The sequence below is a fragment of the Andrena cerasifolii genome, chromosome 13, assembly GCF_050908995.1.
Source record: "Andrena cerasifolii isolate SP2316 chromosome 13, iyAndCera1_principal, whole genome shotgun sequence".
Lineage (NCBI taxonomy): Eukaryota > Metazoa > Arthropoda > Insecta > Hymenoptera > Andrenidae > Andrena > Andrena cerasifolii.
In genome coordinates this window covers 9587638-9606117 of record NC_135130.1, presented here as the reverse complement: position 1 = coordinate 9606117, position 18480 = coordinate 9587638, and the positions used below count along the sequence as shown (strand labels likewise).

General features: G+C 48.1%; 1 protein-coding gene across 4 annotated transcripts in view; it reads right to left on the bottom strand.

Moving 5' to 3' along the window:
- Positions 1 to 17877, bottom strand: part of LOC143376072 (protein kinase C-binding protein NELL1) — a 55737-nt gene extending 37860 nt beyond the window's left edge. For 2 of the 4 annotated variants that reach the window (XM_076825911.1, XM_076825912.1), the window contains exon 1: positions 15855 to 17872. In XM_076825911.1, the coding sequence (XP_076682026.1) occupies positions 15855 to 16176 (322 nt within the window). In that variant the 5' untranslated portion in view covers positions 16177 to 17872. Of the gene's footprint in view, positions 1 to 15854 lie in introns of all 4 variants that reach the window. The other 2 variants (XM_076825909.1, XM_076825910.1) reach the window with 2 other exon arrangements.
- Between the last annotated feature and the right edge of the window lie 603 nt (positions 17878 to 18480).

The following is an 18480-nucleotide window of genomic DNA, read 5'->3' as shown; positions in this document are numbered from 1 at the left end:
GGTGGCTCGACCTTTCCCTTCGTCAGGTTTGATTAATCTCTTCAAGAAAATCATCCTGCGATACCTTGCACACCGTGGACAAGGCGGTTATGTTACCTTTCGGAGGGAAGCTTAACTCCGGCGTTGTCCTAGAATGTCCCCAGAAGTTGGAGGCGACAGGAATTGTTTATTTTCAGTGCCATTTAATCCGCTTGAAGTTTTCAGGCTCGATCGGCGGGGAAACGTTCCACAAATTCGTCTCACGGCGACACTAAACACCAGACGAATCGGCCTTGATGCGACGCGACGAAGACATTCGCACGTTCGAAGGCAAGAGAAAAACGGCATCTGCCATCGATCGTCATGTTTCGTCTCCGTGAGCATTGTCGGGCATACTTCAACTAAAAATGGACGTAAGTAAAGGTCGTTCCTACTCTACAGGGTGGCCAGCACTTGGTAAAAAATCACTAGACTTGAAAAGCCACTAGATGCATTAATTTCTAACTTATCCAGCAACAAAGATACAAAGATTTTTCGCGAATCTTCGTAACACCGTCGCCGAGATCGCCCATCGTGGAGGAACAGTGCCATCACCGTGAAACAGAGAGGAAGGAAACGAGGAGGGTCATAAAGTGCGCAGACAGAGACGAAGGGAGAGAATCACGATGGATCTGTTTATTGCCGGCGGAATAAAAATCGTCGTCGCTGGTACACGGCGACGCGGAGCGACGTAGTAATGTCAACGGCACTCGTATCAACTAGAGAGCCTCTCGCCCTCTTCCACTGTCTTCTTCCTTTTCAGCCTCCCCTTCAAGGTTTTTCTCTCTGTTCGCGAAAGATGCAATCAATTATGACGACTTTACAATTCCCTTCTTGTCGTTTCTCCTCCTCACCCATCTCTGTGCCGCCTCTTCACTTCTCATTTCCTGTCGCTCCCTTTTTTGCCGCGACCGTCTGGCGATTTAAATTTGGCGCGCGCGGGCCGTGGATCCTTGGATAACCTAAGAGATCTTTCTCTCCCGAGGTAATTGGTCATGATAATCACCCTTGTATTTTAATCGAGGGAAAGATAGGACGCTTCGAAATTAAGTAGCCGCGAAACACCCAGACACAGTTAGGATCTGAAATATCGTAGTCACGCGTGCTACATTTTTCACAGATACGTCTGGGTGGCTCGCAGGGCCTCGAATACTCTCAGCTGAAGCTTGTATTTTTAAATAAACGGCAGGGGGAGGGAGAGGGGTCCGTCTGCAAAGTTCTACTAGTAGCGAATAATTTTCACGTGGTGCGACACTGGCGCCGTTTCAGCGAGCGTAGGCGAGGTAGATTTATTCGCGCTGAAGCACTCGCGTCTGGACGGCGTCTGGAGCCGCGTCGCGCTCGTAAAATCACCAGAAAATGATCAAGGCGCGCGCGGGGCATCATCGACCGGTCGCAGAAGCGCCCGGCCGAAACCGATTACAACGCTCCACGTCGGCGCTGTCTCGTTTTCAGAAGCTTCGTTGTAACAGAGTTGCCTCGAGGACCGGCAGAGCGGTGGTTTTTTTACGGGCCGAGACAGAATCGCTTCATAAAAGTCGAGGAGATCATAATTTAGATTGCAATTATTATCGACGTTTTAACGGTAAAATGACGGTGTTACGAAATACTGGCAGTATCCACATCTTCAGTATAAATGGAGAGAAAAATGTTATACAAATGAACATCGCCTGTGCTATAGTTCGAAAGTTATAGCGTATTAATGACGACGTCGCGAACACCATGCAAAACCGTCATGGCGGGCTATGGCGTAAGGCGCGCGGCGCGTAACTAACTTCAGCTCGTATCTCAGAAACTAAAGCCTCTATAACATATACTTATATAACATTTTTTTCTTATTTTACGCTGTAGATTCACGTCCCGACAAATATAATTGATTTAACTTATTTATTTATAAGAAGTGATATACGATAGCCTTGAGGGAGACTTCGACCATCGGCATACCCTCAAACCTCCTTACTCTTGCCTTAGAATATATCTCGAGACCTTCGCCAGTAAAATAGAGCCACAAACTACTCGCTGTGAAACAAGAAACCTAACGAAGGGTCGTGGAATGCAATTCCAAATTATGCAGCGTCTAGAGATAGATAAAGTCTATGCAAGTTGCATGGACCATTCCATATTTCCCACGTCCAGAATGAAATTCTGTCTCACTTGAACGTCTTTATCGTAGAATAACATGAAGCCTGCCCGGAAAACCCCCGGACCCCTCGCGCTGCCTATCTTTTACGACAGAAATCGAGTAGACCGTAGGTACGTCGCCCTGGATGCACATCACTGGCCGGTGGAAGAAGACATTGAGGATAGAGACACGATGGGACGGGAGGTCTGTCGCGTGTGCGGGTGTACGTGCGTGTAACATAGTGGTCTATCAATTTCGCGGGCCCGGACGTTTACGAGGAGATCGTAAAGGCGACGTAATAGGCGCATACGGTCGTGTGGGCCAGCGCCGGGTGGCCAGGAAATTCGATCGAACTCAACGGGCTTTACGTAAGTCGATGTCCTTCGATCGTCCTCCTCGTTGCATCCTTCATCGTGAAGGGGAGGACCGCCTAAATAGCCTCGGAGTGTCCCCTAGAACACTTCTGCTGATAGGCAATTGTCGCGGCGCAGGGTTTGAATTTGGCGCCCTAATGACGGGGTCCAATGAATGGGTGATTATATTTGCAATTTTAAACAGAAGTGTATCCTATCTCCTATTTTGCAGTCTCTTAAGCTACTTTGCCAATTTGATTTCGTCTGGCGCGGAACAATATTTCAACCGTGCTATCCAGGCTTCATTTCCGCGTCCCTTCAATCTGCATTATTCCCTTCCGCTTTCCCCTAAATTGCATCGAGGCCTGTAGAGAACAGTGGCATAATTTTCCCATATTTCCCCAGCCGCGCCACTTTATATTCAGCGCCTATACGCTCGAGGCGGGGATGTCGAGTCGTTAAAACTTGAAGTGAATTCGGAGAGTTGGATGAAAGTAAAAGGTGGAACGAACGAACTCTTCCCATAAAAAGGGGTGGAATGAAACAGAATAATAATTTTTTTGTGACGAAGAATAACAATGTTTATGCATTTCTGTCGCCATTGTACACCGAGAGGTATGCCATATGTAGAATTCATGTTCAGGAACTTGAAATAGTTCAGAACACATCCATCAGGCTACTTTACTACAGCAGCTGGAAACCACGTGGGTTGAAACCACTATCGGCACTACTAGTCCCACTTTTTCGGCGTGGTGCCGTAACTCATATTAGAACAAAGACTCCGGACTGCGTGTAAAATAAGATAAATACGGGCACACGTTGGTGTAAACCGAGAACCCGCGTGTCGACTAGCCCACGAGCTGCGCGCGCTGTTACCGCTAGCAGAAACGTGAGACTTGAGCGAACGGAAGTGGCAAGGGGTCCCTAAACAGAGTTTTCCTTGCACCGTGGATGCAATTTACCTCGAACTTCTCTATTTCCGAGGTATCGTTCGGCCACCTGCGGAGTCTCATACCGAGTGTGGGCTGCCGAGGCGAGGCAGAGGCGTCGAGAGGTGGCGGCTCTAAAATACGCGCGAAATGGTGCGCGTCGACACGCATAGAACCGGGGTAATGTCAATAAACTGTCTCTGGCTAGTTTCCTAGAAGGTGTGCCATCCTCCTGATATGCACGTGGAAATCCATCTGGCGAATGTTTACGAGCCTCGCGATCGATTTCCGCGTAGAGGTGTCTCGACTCGAAATCCAGCCTCCGTTTACTGGCCTTGCGATTTAACCTCCCACAGAACCGCTACCTGAGGTGTGACGCTTCGCATGAAGATGACGAATCGGCAAATATTAGACGTTCCGTCACTGTTCCAAATGGAATATATTGCCCAAGAAAACGGAAGAGGAGGGAGCTAGCGAAACGGTGGTTCCGTCTCTTTTCAGCGAATGGCGCACACCGCTCCGCGGAAATTCGCTAATTATAGATCGACTAGCATCGAGGTGAACGCGTTTGCCGTCGACGACGACGGCCACGACGACCACTCGCTTGGACTTGAACCAATCCTGACCTTCCCTGCTGCGTCGTGTCGACCTAGAAAATTGCGTGCGTCGTAACCGTCGCAGCGTGACGGACGCGAGCCATATATAGTGTCACGACCCCGCCGAATACCGTCACCGGAAGTGATCTCTCCCTCTTTAACTTAGATCTTCAGTAACTCCTGCAGATTGTTAGACAGATTCTGCGCGTTTTTTTTTTAAGGATAGAGGAAAGGTAGGTTATGGAGATTTAAAGTCTGGGGATTATCCAATATGGCCGCCACCATGCCTCGAGGTGTTCTTAACCTATAAGTTTTCTATCGAAACTGAGATCTACCATGTCTACGTGGATTAAATGTTTAGTACGATCTTTTGCTAGCCAATTGTGTTTTTATATTCTCGGGGGCCATTCTGGGAGAATCTTAAATAGATTTAAGTGGATATCTGGGATTGATGTCCCCCATGTGCAGGTGTTGAGGTGTTACGAGCAACGTGACTGAAAGGAGTGAGCATTCTATCCATAACATGTTTGAATAATGAATAATGCATATATAATGATGGGTGAGGGAAGCTGCAGATATGCCACGGTATTTATCACGAGGAATATGCAAATCCGGGGAACCCCCATCGGCCGTATGGTGGTAGATTACGATTTGTAGACATGTACCATCGTAGGAAGTGTCATATAGACGTTAAATGCTTATCACGGTCTCGTGGCATTTCCGTTTTCCACCTTCCTTGCATTCAATTTTATACGCTCGTGTACTAGTTTCGTTGGTGTCGGCAATTTATTCGACGCGCTTGCATAATTCCTTGCCACACGTTCATCCACTCTAATCGCAAATAGTTCTTTCGATGAGCACGACTTTGCTTTTCACTGTGCTCTTTTTCGCGCTCTTGAGGTTATAATGGGAAAGAAAGTGGCTGAAGTGGAATACTGATTTACGTAGATAACGCGACTCCTCTTTAGAGTCTTGTAAAGTTACGAAACAAGTGTTTCGTGGTGGAAAAAATGTTTTCATTTCCCTCTTTGATTGTCGTCGTCAATCAGTCTCGTGACGTTATGCAAATTTCGCATGCAAAGTCGATCACCAGTTCCTTGCTGCTATAAATGATTCAATTGGAATCGGCACAAACACCTGTTTTGGTGCCATCGAGAACTTCGGTATCCGACGAGACATGGCAGTGATTTGCGGGTACTTAACATTTACCAAGAACACAGCTGCTGAATAAAAAGTAAAAACGTGTGCACCAAATATGAATTAAAAAGAAGTAGACGCCAATGGAGATAGGAGTCCCCCCAAAAATGGCAGCCAGAGGAGCCAGTTATCCGGTGGGCATCCTACGTTTCCGCGTTTCCCCGAGTCTGGCCGAATTCCTGCCCCATGAAAATTAATTTCTGGTCGGCCGGGTTGGAAATCGTCCAGGCTTGCGGAGGCTTATGAAAGAAAAGGAATTGGGTTGGAATGGAGTGGGCCGCGGAGACTGAAATTTCTGAAGCCTCGCTCTCGCGACCGTGACCTTACCGAATGCGTGTGCCTTGAACAAATGTGTTGGAGCAGGCCGGTGGCAGAAATGGTGGCGGAGACAGAAACGAGCCTCAATTGACGAAGATGCGTGCCCCGGTTAATTAACGGCAATTGCCAGCCGACGGCCATTAATATTCGGCCCCATCGATATCCCGTGTGACCCCGACACGCACGGGCCCTCCTGACCCGCGAAATTGGAATTTCGTTAACGGGCGCAAAATGAGTTTCGTACGACTGTCCGTAAAAGCGGAACGTAGGGCTCTCCTTAGTAATAGTTTCTCAAGGAATGGATTAGTGAAGTGTCTTTGAACCCGACGCGAGTGCTTTTTCCGTCATTGTGATGTTTTAAAAAAAAGGGGGAAGTGTAAACAATCTGTGAGGCAAAAGTAATTTCGATGGAAAGTGAGGTAAACACACAGCTGGCCGATCCGGAAATGGAATAAGGGATGAGGGAGGGGGGCGACAAAGCCGTGAAATGAGAATTCAGTGTTTGCGCTAGATAAAGAGACCGACCGAGACTTAAATCCTCGAAGGGCCGAAGAAATCTCGGGAATGGAAGTACCGGGAGACTGAGCGCTGAATTCAAAATAGAGTTAAGGTTTACTATCGCAGATGTACCTACTGCTAGAAATGAATACTTTTCGGACGAAGCTACCCCTAGGAATAAAAGGATACATAAAAACGAGACCAAGTGACTCTGAAAATCTTCATATACATCGAGTCGAAACTAATCCTAATTGAAGGAAACGAACGAGCCAACCTGGTGCCCCTAAAAATCCGCTGAGACTTCTGAGGTTCGCAGAAGTCCGATCAAGTAGAGTCTCCCCGAGCTCAAGAGAGACCGATATCAAGAGAAAGAAAACGAAGGGAGTCGGGGTAAGAAAGCTTTCGGGGTTCTAAGGGGATAGAGAGGCAAGATGGCAGGTGTGGGTGATTGGGGGCGATCGATGAACCCCCGAGAAAAAGCTAGGCTTGCGGCGGGGGTTCGGGGCGGTGGCAGGGTGGGGGTGGAGAGGGGCGTGTGCCACGAGGGTGCCACGAGGAGAACGGTGGATGTAAGGGGTGATAGGCCGGGGGCAGGAGGTCACTCGACTCTAGCTACCTCGCCTATACAATTTCCTTCTGCTTGAATATTGTTAACCCTTTAAGGGTTGGTCTTCAGCAGAAACGATTAACCCTATTACGAACGAAGTACCAATCTGAAATTGTTTTCTCGACTCCTAACAACAGTTCTAAGAAGGCGAGAAAGCCACAACAAGCATCCCCGGTTCAAAGATTAAGCTTCCAATTATACCTCGATTGTTCCTAGGAATATTACGAGCGTATAAGTTTTAACAGCGTACCAGACAGTCTATTTCGCCAATCCGACAGCTAATCGAATCTACGGCTAACGATTTTGGCAGACCGGAGACAGACATCTCGTCTGTTCGAATCGCGGATTAATGTCCCCTGATGAATCTCGGACGGTGACACCGTGGCATGGCAAAAGTCGTATCGTGGATCAACGCGTGTGGTCGGGTAGCAGGCGCGGCATGAATCTTAACAGGATGGCCCGAACTTCGGTGGTCTCGAAAAAACTGACGAACGTTCGGTCGAGGCACAATCGACCTTTATATGGCTCGCTGTGACCTCCATATATATATGTCCTCGCTGGATGTCATATTACTTATTGATATGGGCGGAATTCGATGCGTGCAGAGGGCGCGCCGCCACGCTCTTAAATGGAAGTAATATTGGCCGGCTGATTTGGCAGTAGATCAAACCGCAGACTGACGGTGAATCAAGCCCCCTTTTGTGCCGGCGCACCGACGGCCGGCCGGTGCCGTCACAATTCGAATTCCAATTCCCCGCTGGTGATGTCACGATTTGTATTGGCAATTTCGCAGCCCGTGAGAACCACCTAAAGAGACGCGTGACCCGCGGTCTTGAGAAACGCTCCTATGCGCGCGATTGGATTGATCATCCCGTCACTTTCGGCTTCCCAGCCGCTGGAGGTCTTCTGGAACCTCTCTCCGATCAGACGGAGACGACAGAAGTCGGCCAATATATCTATCGTTAAAGGTCTTTAACAGCTGGAGCTTGCTACCTCTGCCAGACTGGGTAGACTACGCCTCTTAGTCTGATGGAAGGTTAGACAATACGAGAGGACAGGTTAAGTAATAAGAAGAGAGAGGATAAGCGTGAAAATGTGGAGATGTGAGAAAAATAAGTATTCAGACTTATTGTGCTCGTTTTTTAGTTGAAAAGATCGAGAAGGAATATTTTTTTAAGGTTCCCGTGGAAACTTAAAGCATCTTCCACATAGGTGGCGCGACAGTCGCGCCGGCAGGTCCCCATAACCTTACTTTTTCGTGAAGTAAGGGTATTGTGGGGCGTAATCAGAAGGGCATTGACTTCAGCGAGCTTGCAAATCGCCTTTTAGCTTATAAATCGACCGTGCGATATCACATTTCCCGACCCGTGACAGAATCAGCTCGCCCTTAAAAGGACGATCCGGATAAAATCGATTTGTTCGAGTTAACCATCAAATCCCATTGAACATGTATTGAAACATGAGTCTCATCCGAAGAATTCTGATTCTTATGGAATCAAATTTTGCTCCCTCATCATTATTTCATTAGTTCGCGAAATCGGTATGAAGTAAGCATTTTTGATCTATTGATAGTCGTTTCGACGGGACGAAAGTGACAGGTCACGCGAAGTCGATGAGGATTCTGATTCCTTGTTGGGGGAAATCTAGTCCTGCGTTGCAAAGCATTGCGCTATAAAAGAAACCACACCGTCATCATCAATCAATAAGCCTGAATTTAGGATTCTTTGCACGTTTCTCGTAGCAAGACTAACATGAGTTTTCACTTATTCGAAGGAACTCAATGTGCAGAAGATCAAAATCACTACTAATCCTGAAACTAATCGTCAAAATACAGCAGTATATCACAAACTCAATTTTCTTTTGCGAAGAGAAGAAAATAGCGCGGGGTATCACGATGGCCATTTTTAATTCCTTTAATTGCTCATAATTCGAACGACGCCGCAGAGACGAATGATACATCTACGTGTTTTCGCATTTGTTAAATGCATTAAGGGTGTGCAAACAGGAGCAACGACACTGGCGAGAAGGGTTGGAGGGAAACGAACGGACAGAAACACGTAGCAGATATTCAACGCCCTGAAAGCTTGCTGCTCATCACGTTATACAACCCCCTTGTTCGACAAACAGCGGCATTATTCACTGTCCGAGCATGATATAACTTTGTCGGAACTGGAATAACCTCGAGATTATATTTCACTTTTATGAAAACGCACTGCACCAACGGTGGAAAAGTTAAGGATCCTATTACTAGGAAGAGTTTTTACAAATTAAGGAATACGCTGTCGCCCTCGGATGACTATATCAGACACATAAATCGCGCCACACTGCGAAAATTGTCGCAGAAGTACTGACTCAATTGCGTGGAATTTTCTGCCCTACGCCATCCAGCGATCACGTCGAAGCCCCGTTTTGCAATTGTGCTCCGATATGTAATCAAAGAAAAAGCACGGTCGAGCGAGTTGCACGCGGTAATCCGGGGGTTCGAGCGAAAGACGAGCAACGGGGGCCGATATTAGCAATGGGGGAGTAGCAAAGCGTAAGAAACGTAATGCCGTGCAAAGTCAACGCCCTGCCAGCTCGATGCTCGGTGTATTATGCAACCCTCCCAGAGCGACCAGTCGAAGCGCCCTCCACCACCACCGGAAGCATCGCCACCATCACCACCACCACCACCGCGAGCAACTTCAGCTACGCCACGATCGCATGGCCACCTATAATCGCGACCACGTCTGAATCGACGGTACAGTACCGTTCATGGACAATGCCCTAAGGGGCCATTAGGATTCTCGACTTACAGTTAATGAAAGTTCGACATTGCTTAGTCAAATGTCGTTCTAATTCATTTCATAGTGGTGCCTCGATATTACAAAGTTGACTTTCGAATCTAATCCCAAGGGAGGATGGATAAAATATCAGAGTTGACAAGGAAGTGGCAATTTATAAGGAAGAAACAATTTGCCGTGCTTCAGTGAGTAAAATTGTCTTAAATATGGAATATTTTACGAAACCCCGCTCGTGAACAGAACTGTATAATAAATTCCGAGTCCCCGGTATGGCTCCGAGGGACTACTAGGAGGGATGCTAGCCGATATCTATGCGGATAACGTCTAATCCTGCAGGAGGCCTAGCAATTACGAGATGGACAGTAATCTGGCTCAATGGCTAGAATTGTATCGAATCTCCGGTAAACTGAAAGTTTACTCACTACTCGGCCTCGATTGGCCACCGTTTTTCTTCGGACTTAACGCTACTATGCTTAATTCCGCGACAATGCATTAGGAAGAAAATATAGCAGCAGCAGAAATGATTAATTAGTTTGGTAAGTAAGTCATTTTAAAGTTAAGCTCAAAAGAATGATTATATTTTGAAAGAGCAATAAAAAAGGAAGAAAAAATGCCCAATAAACAGCCACCCTGTCGTAATTGTACAAAAACCGTGGGGATAGTGAACATCATTTCATTCGCTATGGAATCAATTTGACCGGAAAATCGGTAACCATAGACGCCAAGAATCATTGTGAATTTCACCAGAAACCAGGGACACAGTGGTATCGTGCCAAATGAGGGTGCACTAAGCACATGGCCAGACCACCACCCCGTGACTGCAGCTGTCATATACCAGGCGCACCACCACGCATCATACTCCTCGCCTCTTTTTTCGACTTTTTTTTTCGTAGTTTCCACCGCGTATTCGCAGGTGTCTGCCACCACCCCGTCGCGGCCTTGCATATTCACCCTATACGCTGCCACGTCCGCTTCTTCTTTCCCCCCTCAAGCTCGTGTCATTTAATTAATGGCGGACGTAGATAGAGGTTCAAGGCCATTTGGCGTGAATCACTGGCTAATTGGGATGGAGAAATACGGTCTGGTTGATAAGCAGCGCCGTGTATCGGCGCAATTGGGGTGGAAGGATCATTTTGGGGACAGAAACGGGAACAGACGCGGCGGGGTAATTGAATAAAAGCGTATTTATTGGGAATGCACGAATGTCGTGATAAAGCAGCGTAGGGAAGATTGCATTTGTAATGATTCACGATCTGGTCGTTAGAGAGCTGGGGCAGGATTTGTTGTTAAGTAACGCTGCATTTTATGCACCGTATTGTTTTTTAACGAGGGCAATATTTGATTGCTTTCAAGGGAGTCTAGCTTTGGACATTTATATAAGGTTTGAGGGATTTGAATTTGGAGTGATAATTTCTTCGAGCTTTTCAGAGAAATTTGCATACAGGAACGCGTCAATTTTACGTATTTTTACACTTCTTTACGAATGCATCCTGCGTTTACATATCGAGGTCGCGTGAACCCCACGAATCCAGGTCCTCGATTTGGGTCGCTGTCTTTTGTACAGACGGGAAAGGGTTGCCCTTTATTATTTTGAAACCAGTTCAGAAGGAGGCCTGAACGGGACGCGACAATGGAAGAAGCGGATCCCTTCGCGTAGAATGAAAACCGCGGTGACAGGTACGATAATGCCTCTCTTTCAGAGAAAGTAGTCCCTCTTCTACTGCACGGCAAAAGTTACGCGCCTCTGTTCCGTCTGCAGAGATTTTTCGATCGTTTATATATCTTACGACAGTGCACCTGTAACTATCGCAGGTAGCTTGGTACCTATTACTTTCGCGAGCGTCAATTATTCATTCGTATCTCAATGTCAGACAACAATTCAAATCCCTCTTTGCCGAAGGTTGTGGAACTAGTTTGCAGCACGTATTTCAGTATATAATTATTTCGCCCATGCAAACTCATAAAATGGTTTCCAGAATGCTGACAAATCGCTGACAGTTAAGTCTACGCCGAACTGACGTGGTTTGAAATGATGCTGAACCTGCTGACAAGATAACTAAACTAAACGCGTGCCATCACGATCAGTCTGATTATATAACAAACATGCATTTCCCTCTTGAAATAATGGAGTTTCGAACGGAACAAGTTCAGGGCGAAGCAAAATGTTTATTTATAAAAGTATTTGTTGATCAATATACGTCGCAGCGTCAGTTTTATTCCATTAGTTATGCAAGCAACGGTGGCAATATAGTTCCACTAATATTCCAATATTTCCACCCATTATAGAAATTCCAGGAGCGATAAACTCCCGGCATATTGGTCCGGAATTAAGTTCCATTCACACTTCTCTCTTGTATCTAATCGCGTCTATTATTGCACGCTGAATTATGCTCGTTTAGTTACTCAGCGTGGTCCACTTCGCGACAGAATACAATGATCATACTGTAAATGCCCCCAGTCATTACAATAAAGCAGTCCCCGTTGGATTGTCTGGCGCCTAGATGAATACAAAGGGAGCCCTTAAACGTGTCGCTAAAAGTTCAAGAACAAGGAAGATTTGTTGGTCGCTGGGAACACTTAGCGGCTGCATGTGCTCCGTTGAAAGTCGGAAGCCTCGAAATTAGGTGCTGGAAGCTGTATTGATGAGGGCAATTAGACGATCTCGAGTATCGAAGGCTCGAAGACTGGAAGATGATACGCTGGAACATCAGGGGCGGAAGGGGAATGCTTTCTCTATTTTCAACCTACCGAAGCAGAAATTTAGTGCCTAACGGTTAAAGCACGCTTCTACGGCACGCTCAGCCACAAATTGGTGAACAATATACAGGGTGATTCCGGGTGAAATGCGACGGAGACGGGTAACAGGCGGGCGGGCCCGGCCACGATTTAGTGTCCGCCGGTGGAAAAACAGAAATTTTCCGTTTTTGCCCCGTCGGGCTTTGGCGCCACCGAGGAGCGGGCCGCGTTAAACTTTTCAGAATGATGGATGCAAAACAACTGCGGTGGTTAGTGGCTGCGTGGAGGATCGGGAGCGCCGAGAGGTGCGTAAACTTCGTTCCATTTTAACGTTTCACGGTCCAACTATACGATGATGTCGCACCGCAGGAAAAAAATCCTGTAAATTGTCGCCATTTGCGCGGACCGAAAGGTGGGGGGACGTTATTTTAACAACGGAGAGACGAGGGAGCGATAAATAAACCGTTTTACCGCTACGGTTCTGTTAAATTCGTCTGGCATATCGAAGACGCGATTAAGTCCCTCTCGCACCGTTTCACATGCAAATTAACAATTTCCAACTATTTCTAAGAACCCCGGTTGGACAAGCTCTTGATACGAGCATTTGAAGATGGGATATCCAAAGGAGTTATCGGCAGTGTATGTTATAAAAACTAAATTATCAGTAGGAAGTATTTAATTTATAAAATTCAGTACTATTTAGATTAACCTATCTTGTTGGGATCTAAATAGTTCCAGAGGGACTCAAGTGACGACGCAGAGGGCGACACGGTCGCGCGAAGCGACCGCAGGGTATGTACTTCTCACTTTGTTAAACTAGAACCGCGTGATTAATTGCATCGTGTGGTGCATCGTCTTCGAATTGGCAGACAGATCGTCCGTCGTCCTTTAACAATTAAAGGTATGCGATTATAAACCTCCTACTTTCATCGTACTATAAAGGATATCGATTTTTTCAATCGGGAGCCTGTAGAAATCGAATCCGTATTAGAATCATAACCTAATCGAATCTCGTGCACGAGATTACACGGCAGGGAATCGAATTGGCACGCGGAACGGGACAAATGGATATTGGTCTAGAGTATTCGATTTAATTTACGGATAAAGTAAAATCGGAACTCGTGTCTCGGAAGATGGGAACACGGAGGGAAAAGTCTCTGACTCACCCTTGGGCGAGAAAGAATTACGACCGTCGAATGTGCTCGGTCTTATAGAAATGTTGGAGGTTTTTCTTAGAAATCTACATTTACCCACGGGTTTGAAGGGAGCTCATGCAACCGGGCGAGGCCCTGGGGAATAATCGGGATGATTCGATTACGCAATGCCAATAGAAAACATAACGTGGTTATGAAGGGAACCGTCTATTTATACCTGGCGACCACACGCAGACCGCTAAATTTCACCGAACATTTATCAACGAATTTGACTTCTTTTTGAAGTCCCAAGCGTCTGTAACTTAGACATAACTAATGCTCCATACATTTATAATCCGAATTTACTGTTTCGTGTATCTACTATTTCACGTCACATGTCTACTACTTCCTATGTGTATCGCGGAGTAGAGCTTCGTGTTTATAATAACACGAAATTGCCAGAAAATGAGGGAAATATAATTGTAGTTGATATTAAAATAATCTGAGCGACTTTAAAACTGATTCACGTATCAAATAAATGAAGTGAAGCAAATGCCACTCAAATTAGAAGGACAGCGTGTAATCGAATCGAAAAGTCCCGTGGGATATTATCTCTCTAATTCACCTTCGGGCAGAGAAGCCCAAGATTCAATTTTAGATAACGTAAAATTAAAGTTGTGGTGAAAGGAAGAGGGGACTAATACGACTGGGCCGCAAAATCTATACCTCGATTGCTTCAGGAGAGGGAAGCACCGGTAGAGGGGTTTCCTCCTCAGGAATATCTAAATTTAAGAAGCAGCAACGCCGTTTCCCTTCGATACGATTCGGCCGTGCCCGCCTGTTTCCTTGTAAATTGTAGAAAAAGTCGGCGGCGGCTGAAACGGGAAGGAAGAGAGGGAGCCAGCGGAACCGGCGATCGGGAATAGAAATAGACGGGGGAATAGACGAATAGAGAAGAAAGACGGACGCAGGGTGGCCGAGGGATACAGAGGGAGAGGGAGAGAGAAAGAGGGATAGACAGCGTGAAGAGAGGAAAGGAAGAGGAGTGGTATGCGAAAAAATACACTCTTGGCACTTGGCTTCGGCAGACGACGAGATAAATAGCGCGCGTGGGTGCGGCTCGGCGATGTCTACGGGCCACACGCCACGTTTCGACCGGAACGAGTCAGCCACGAATCCAAGAAACGGGGTGGGAGGAAAGGAAAACACGTCGGGGAGGAAGGGACAAAGGTGTTTCAAGAGAAAATACCTTTTTTCGGCGCCCGCCCCGCACGACTAACGGGATGGAGTACAACGGCTGTCCGATTAGAAGGGAAAATAATGTCGTTGGAAAATGTTCTTACCGTGGCGATGTTAATAATGTATGATTCGTGGACTGGAGGACTTTGAGTAATAATTGTTTATCAATTTTTTGCCGTTTCCGGGGTACCACGCTTACTCGATATAGGCGTATGTGGATACTTCTCTATATGTGTAAAAAGAGAGAGTGGTCTTCGAAGAGGTACAAAATATTTCAAATGAACGATTGGCGGTTCATAGCCCATTTCCCTTAATTCGAGGAAAAACCCAGACGTAAGTGGTTCAGTAATTCGGAAAAATTGATTAAATCCGGTATAGAGGAGCTGAGTGCACTGAATCTCGCGCAACAGTTTCCTCGACACTGGATTTTGACGCAATGCGTCATATGCTTACTGTCAGACATGCCACTTGAGTGTTCTTCGAAAAGAAGCCGACCTAAAAAGCTGAATATGCACACCTCTGGCTGCAAAACGCCAAATCATCTGCAATTAATGTCCCCCCCCCCTCTCTCTCTCTCTCTCTCTCCTTCTTCTTCTTCTTCTTTGCCTACCTCCTTTCATTTTAATTAATCTTCCCTAATTCCCTCGATATTCTCCTTTCATAGAGAGAAACGCTAACGTTTTGAAAGGCTGAATTGAATAGAAAGGATATCAGAGAGATGGAGTAGGAGAGAAATGATGAATCGCGAAACGGGGCAGCAGCATTTTAATAATACGCGTATCTGCATGCTGGAGTGGACACGCTGCAGACGCACAGTCGTGAACATGCCGTGAATATTATCCTTATTTTCCCGGCGAAGCGGTCTCTCCCTGTTTACTTTTGCTTTTCGGCCAACCTGACCGCACAAAGCTTCTTTATAAAACCAAAAACGAAGGATCAGTGTTACGCGATCTCTCCGACACCTTATCCTTGGAGAAGCTTGAACCTTACCAGTTAACAGAGAGCAACAAGAAAAAGAAGAAAGAAGAAGCACTTGAAGTGTCATAATCAGACACTTGTCATCTGACGACAAGCTAGCCTCAAGAAAAGATAGACACAGGGATTAGACTCAGACCACACGACACACCCAGTGTCCACTGAATAAGCTACATTGGTCTATCAGATCCTAAATAGCGAAGACTGGTAAAAACTGAAAACCATTCTTCATTACAAAATCATGAGATTAGAAGACGGAAGAGGAGCAACAATGTTCCCAGATTCTTTCGTGAGTCTGAGTGATTGAACCCCCTCTCACACCCACCCCGAAATGATTTCTAAGGACTTACCCGGCGAGACGGCGAGTGCGAGGAAGGCAGCGGCAGTGGCGAGCAGGAATATCCTAACCGCGTTTCCACCGAATCGTCTTCTGCCTGGCCTTTGACCCGCGTGACAGGAGGCGTTGCAGCAGGCATCCTTGTCTGGTCTTGGTTGGACATCGAGGACGATGTATGCCGGTTCCTCCCGTTGGAAGAGGAGTTCCTCGTCGGCGTCGGTGTCCTCGGCGACGCTGGACGTCGTAGCACCGCGTCGATGTGGTGATCGCGGCTGCTGAAGGTCGCTGGCACTGCAGCTGCTGCCGGTACGGTCGATTACCGGACCGTAATACATGGCCAGCAGGAGCGACGACTGCCGTGCCACCGGGGGCTGCACTCGTCAGCGAATCCTTCTCGCAACACCCTCGTACAGAACCGGGACTGCACCTGCGGCGTCCTTACCAACGACACCCAGCGATCCAGTCGACCCGTTGCTGCGAGGCATCACCACGACCTGGGTCGAGATCCCAACGATACCACCAGCACACCCCCAGCACCAACCACCGCGATATCCTCTTCTGTTGTTTCGTTACGTATCCTCTTTCCTCTGTCTACTGAACGAACGTGACTAGTGTTGTCACCCGGCACTGATCTTCCCTCTTTAGAGCGACACGGTATCGAGAGAATTCGACTCTATTAACCGGACGTGTCCTCGAGCACAACTGTACCCCCAACGGCTGTCCCGTCGCACTGAATTTTTTATGATTTAGCAGCACGCGACCGCGGCTCGACCATATTCAGGGTAGGCATGTGGTGTGTTCGGACCTTTTTGTTTGCCTCGTGTGCAACGACGGGACGTTTTAAGGATTAGACACTGCAACGCGGAGGACCGCAGGACGACGACCCCCGCGAGACGATAATCCTGTCCTGCTCTCACCCGGCTGTCAGAAGTTACCGTGTATATCAGGCGCGAGGAACGTTCGTTTTACTTCGCCAGTCGAGAAGCAGACGCAAAACACCCCGACGGGACTCGACTCTGAAGAGGAGCCACCGCGTGTACTCTGGCACTCCTACGCGCGTCGACGTCGGAGGGAAGAAACCCTCTAAACGAAAGCGCGCACGCTATATTACCGGCGACACGTCGCTCCTCGGCACATACGCGCTCAAGTATGCGTGCATGCGTGCGTGTGTCTGCATGTACTCGTATCTTGCGTGTCGGTATGCGTGTGCATATGTGTGTGTGTGTGTGTGTGTGTGTGTGTGTCAAAGGGAGGAAGGGTTCGTCGCACTCTTTCCTTCTCGAACCCCTTTCTACGCGTCCTTGAATTTCCCGACAAGAGAAACAACCACCAACGAACCGAGTTCACCACCGCGCGTATCACCAACCACCTTCTTCTTCCTCCTCCTCCTCCTCTTCCGTCCCCTGTTCGTCCCTCTTTTAATCCTTACGACGCTCGATGAACAACGGCAGCAGCAGCAGCGACCGGCTGCAGCTTGTGTGTCCAGCGCGCCTGGACACTACCACCGTCCGGTAGGAAGTGTCGACTGGCACGAGGTGTCCACCTCTGCGAGGCTCCGCCAGCGGCAGCAGCACCAGCGACGGCAGCAGAGGTCGCAGCAGCAGCACCGCCGGTGCTGGTAGCAGTGGCGGTAGTAGCGGCAGTGGCAGCTGCAGCTGCTGGTGCACCGGCGCATCCGCCTGCACCTCGCATTCGCGCTGCACGCCGTACAGACGTCGGTGGAACTCCCGACGATCCTCCTGTCGCCGTTCTATCCGCGTTACTCTTATTTCCCCCTCTGGGTTTATCTTTACTATACCCAGTAATCGTTCTAAGCCTAACCTACGTCTGACCTGTCCCCGTGGACTCTTCGACGTGCACTGAGACTCGTCGTGCGACCCAGGCCTGACGCGTCCGTACGTGCTACGGCTGCCAGTCGGCAATAGTGGAGGCGCTAAAGCGGCTAGCAGTTCGTTGGCTAGCAGCACGACGACGCGGTGGTATCTTCGCGCGACTACTAGTTCGGGCTACCTCCGTGACGGATTCGTGCGGCCCGCGGCACTCTCCACGCGCCTCAGACACGCGCAGGCGGTTCCCTGTGGAGAGTGTTCCTCTGATCTAGTGGAGGACGTTCAGAAGCAAAGCTAGAAGCGGGTCTGACAGCGAAGCGAACGCTTTATGGGAGCTGCTTGCCGCCAGTGGCAGCAGCAGCGCCGCGACGCGCCACGACGCCGGGGACACCCCTCGATACCCCACCGATGCCATCGGCCTGGCCCGAAATCGATGCCCCGCAACGCGACGTCTCGAAACCACCCCCGCGACCTGTGCCATCAGCGAACAGCGCTAGTCTCTTTCTCTCCCTCTTCCATCAGCTCCCATTCTTTTTCCCTCTCCTTCGTGCTTCCCTTCGTCCTTCTTTATATGTTACTCTTCTCTCTTTCTAGATTCTCTTCTTGTCCACCCGTCTCCCCCCTTCGCGTTCTACACCTCGCGACCACAAGCCGGGACACTTGAATGGTTTTTGATGTTTCTTTGAGTTCATCCAATATGCATGCATCTAGTATCGCCCTTCCGACGGTGGGCGAAGATAATTCCATCGTTCAGCAGTCAAAGGGGCAGATCTAACTGAGAGAGCTTCAAAGGTCTAAATATTAAGAGAA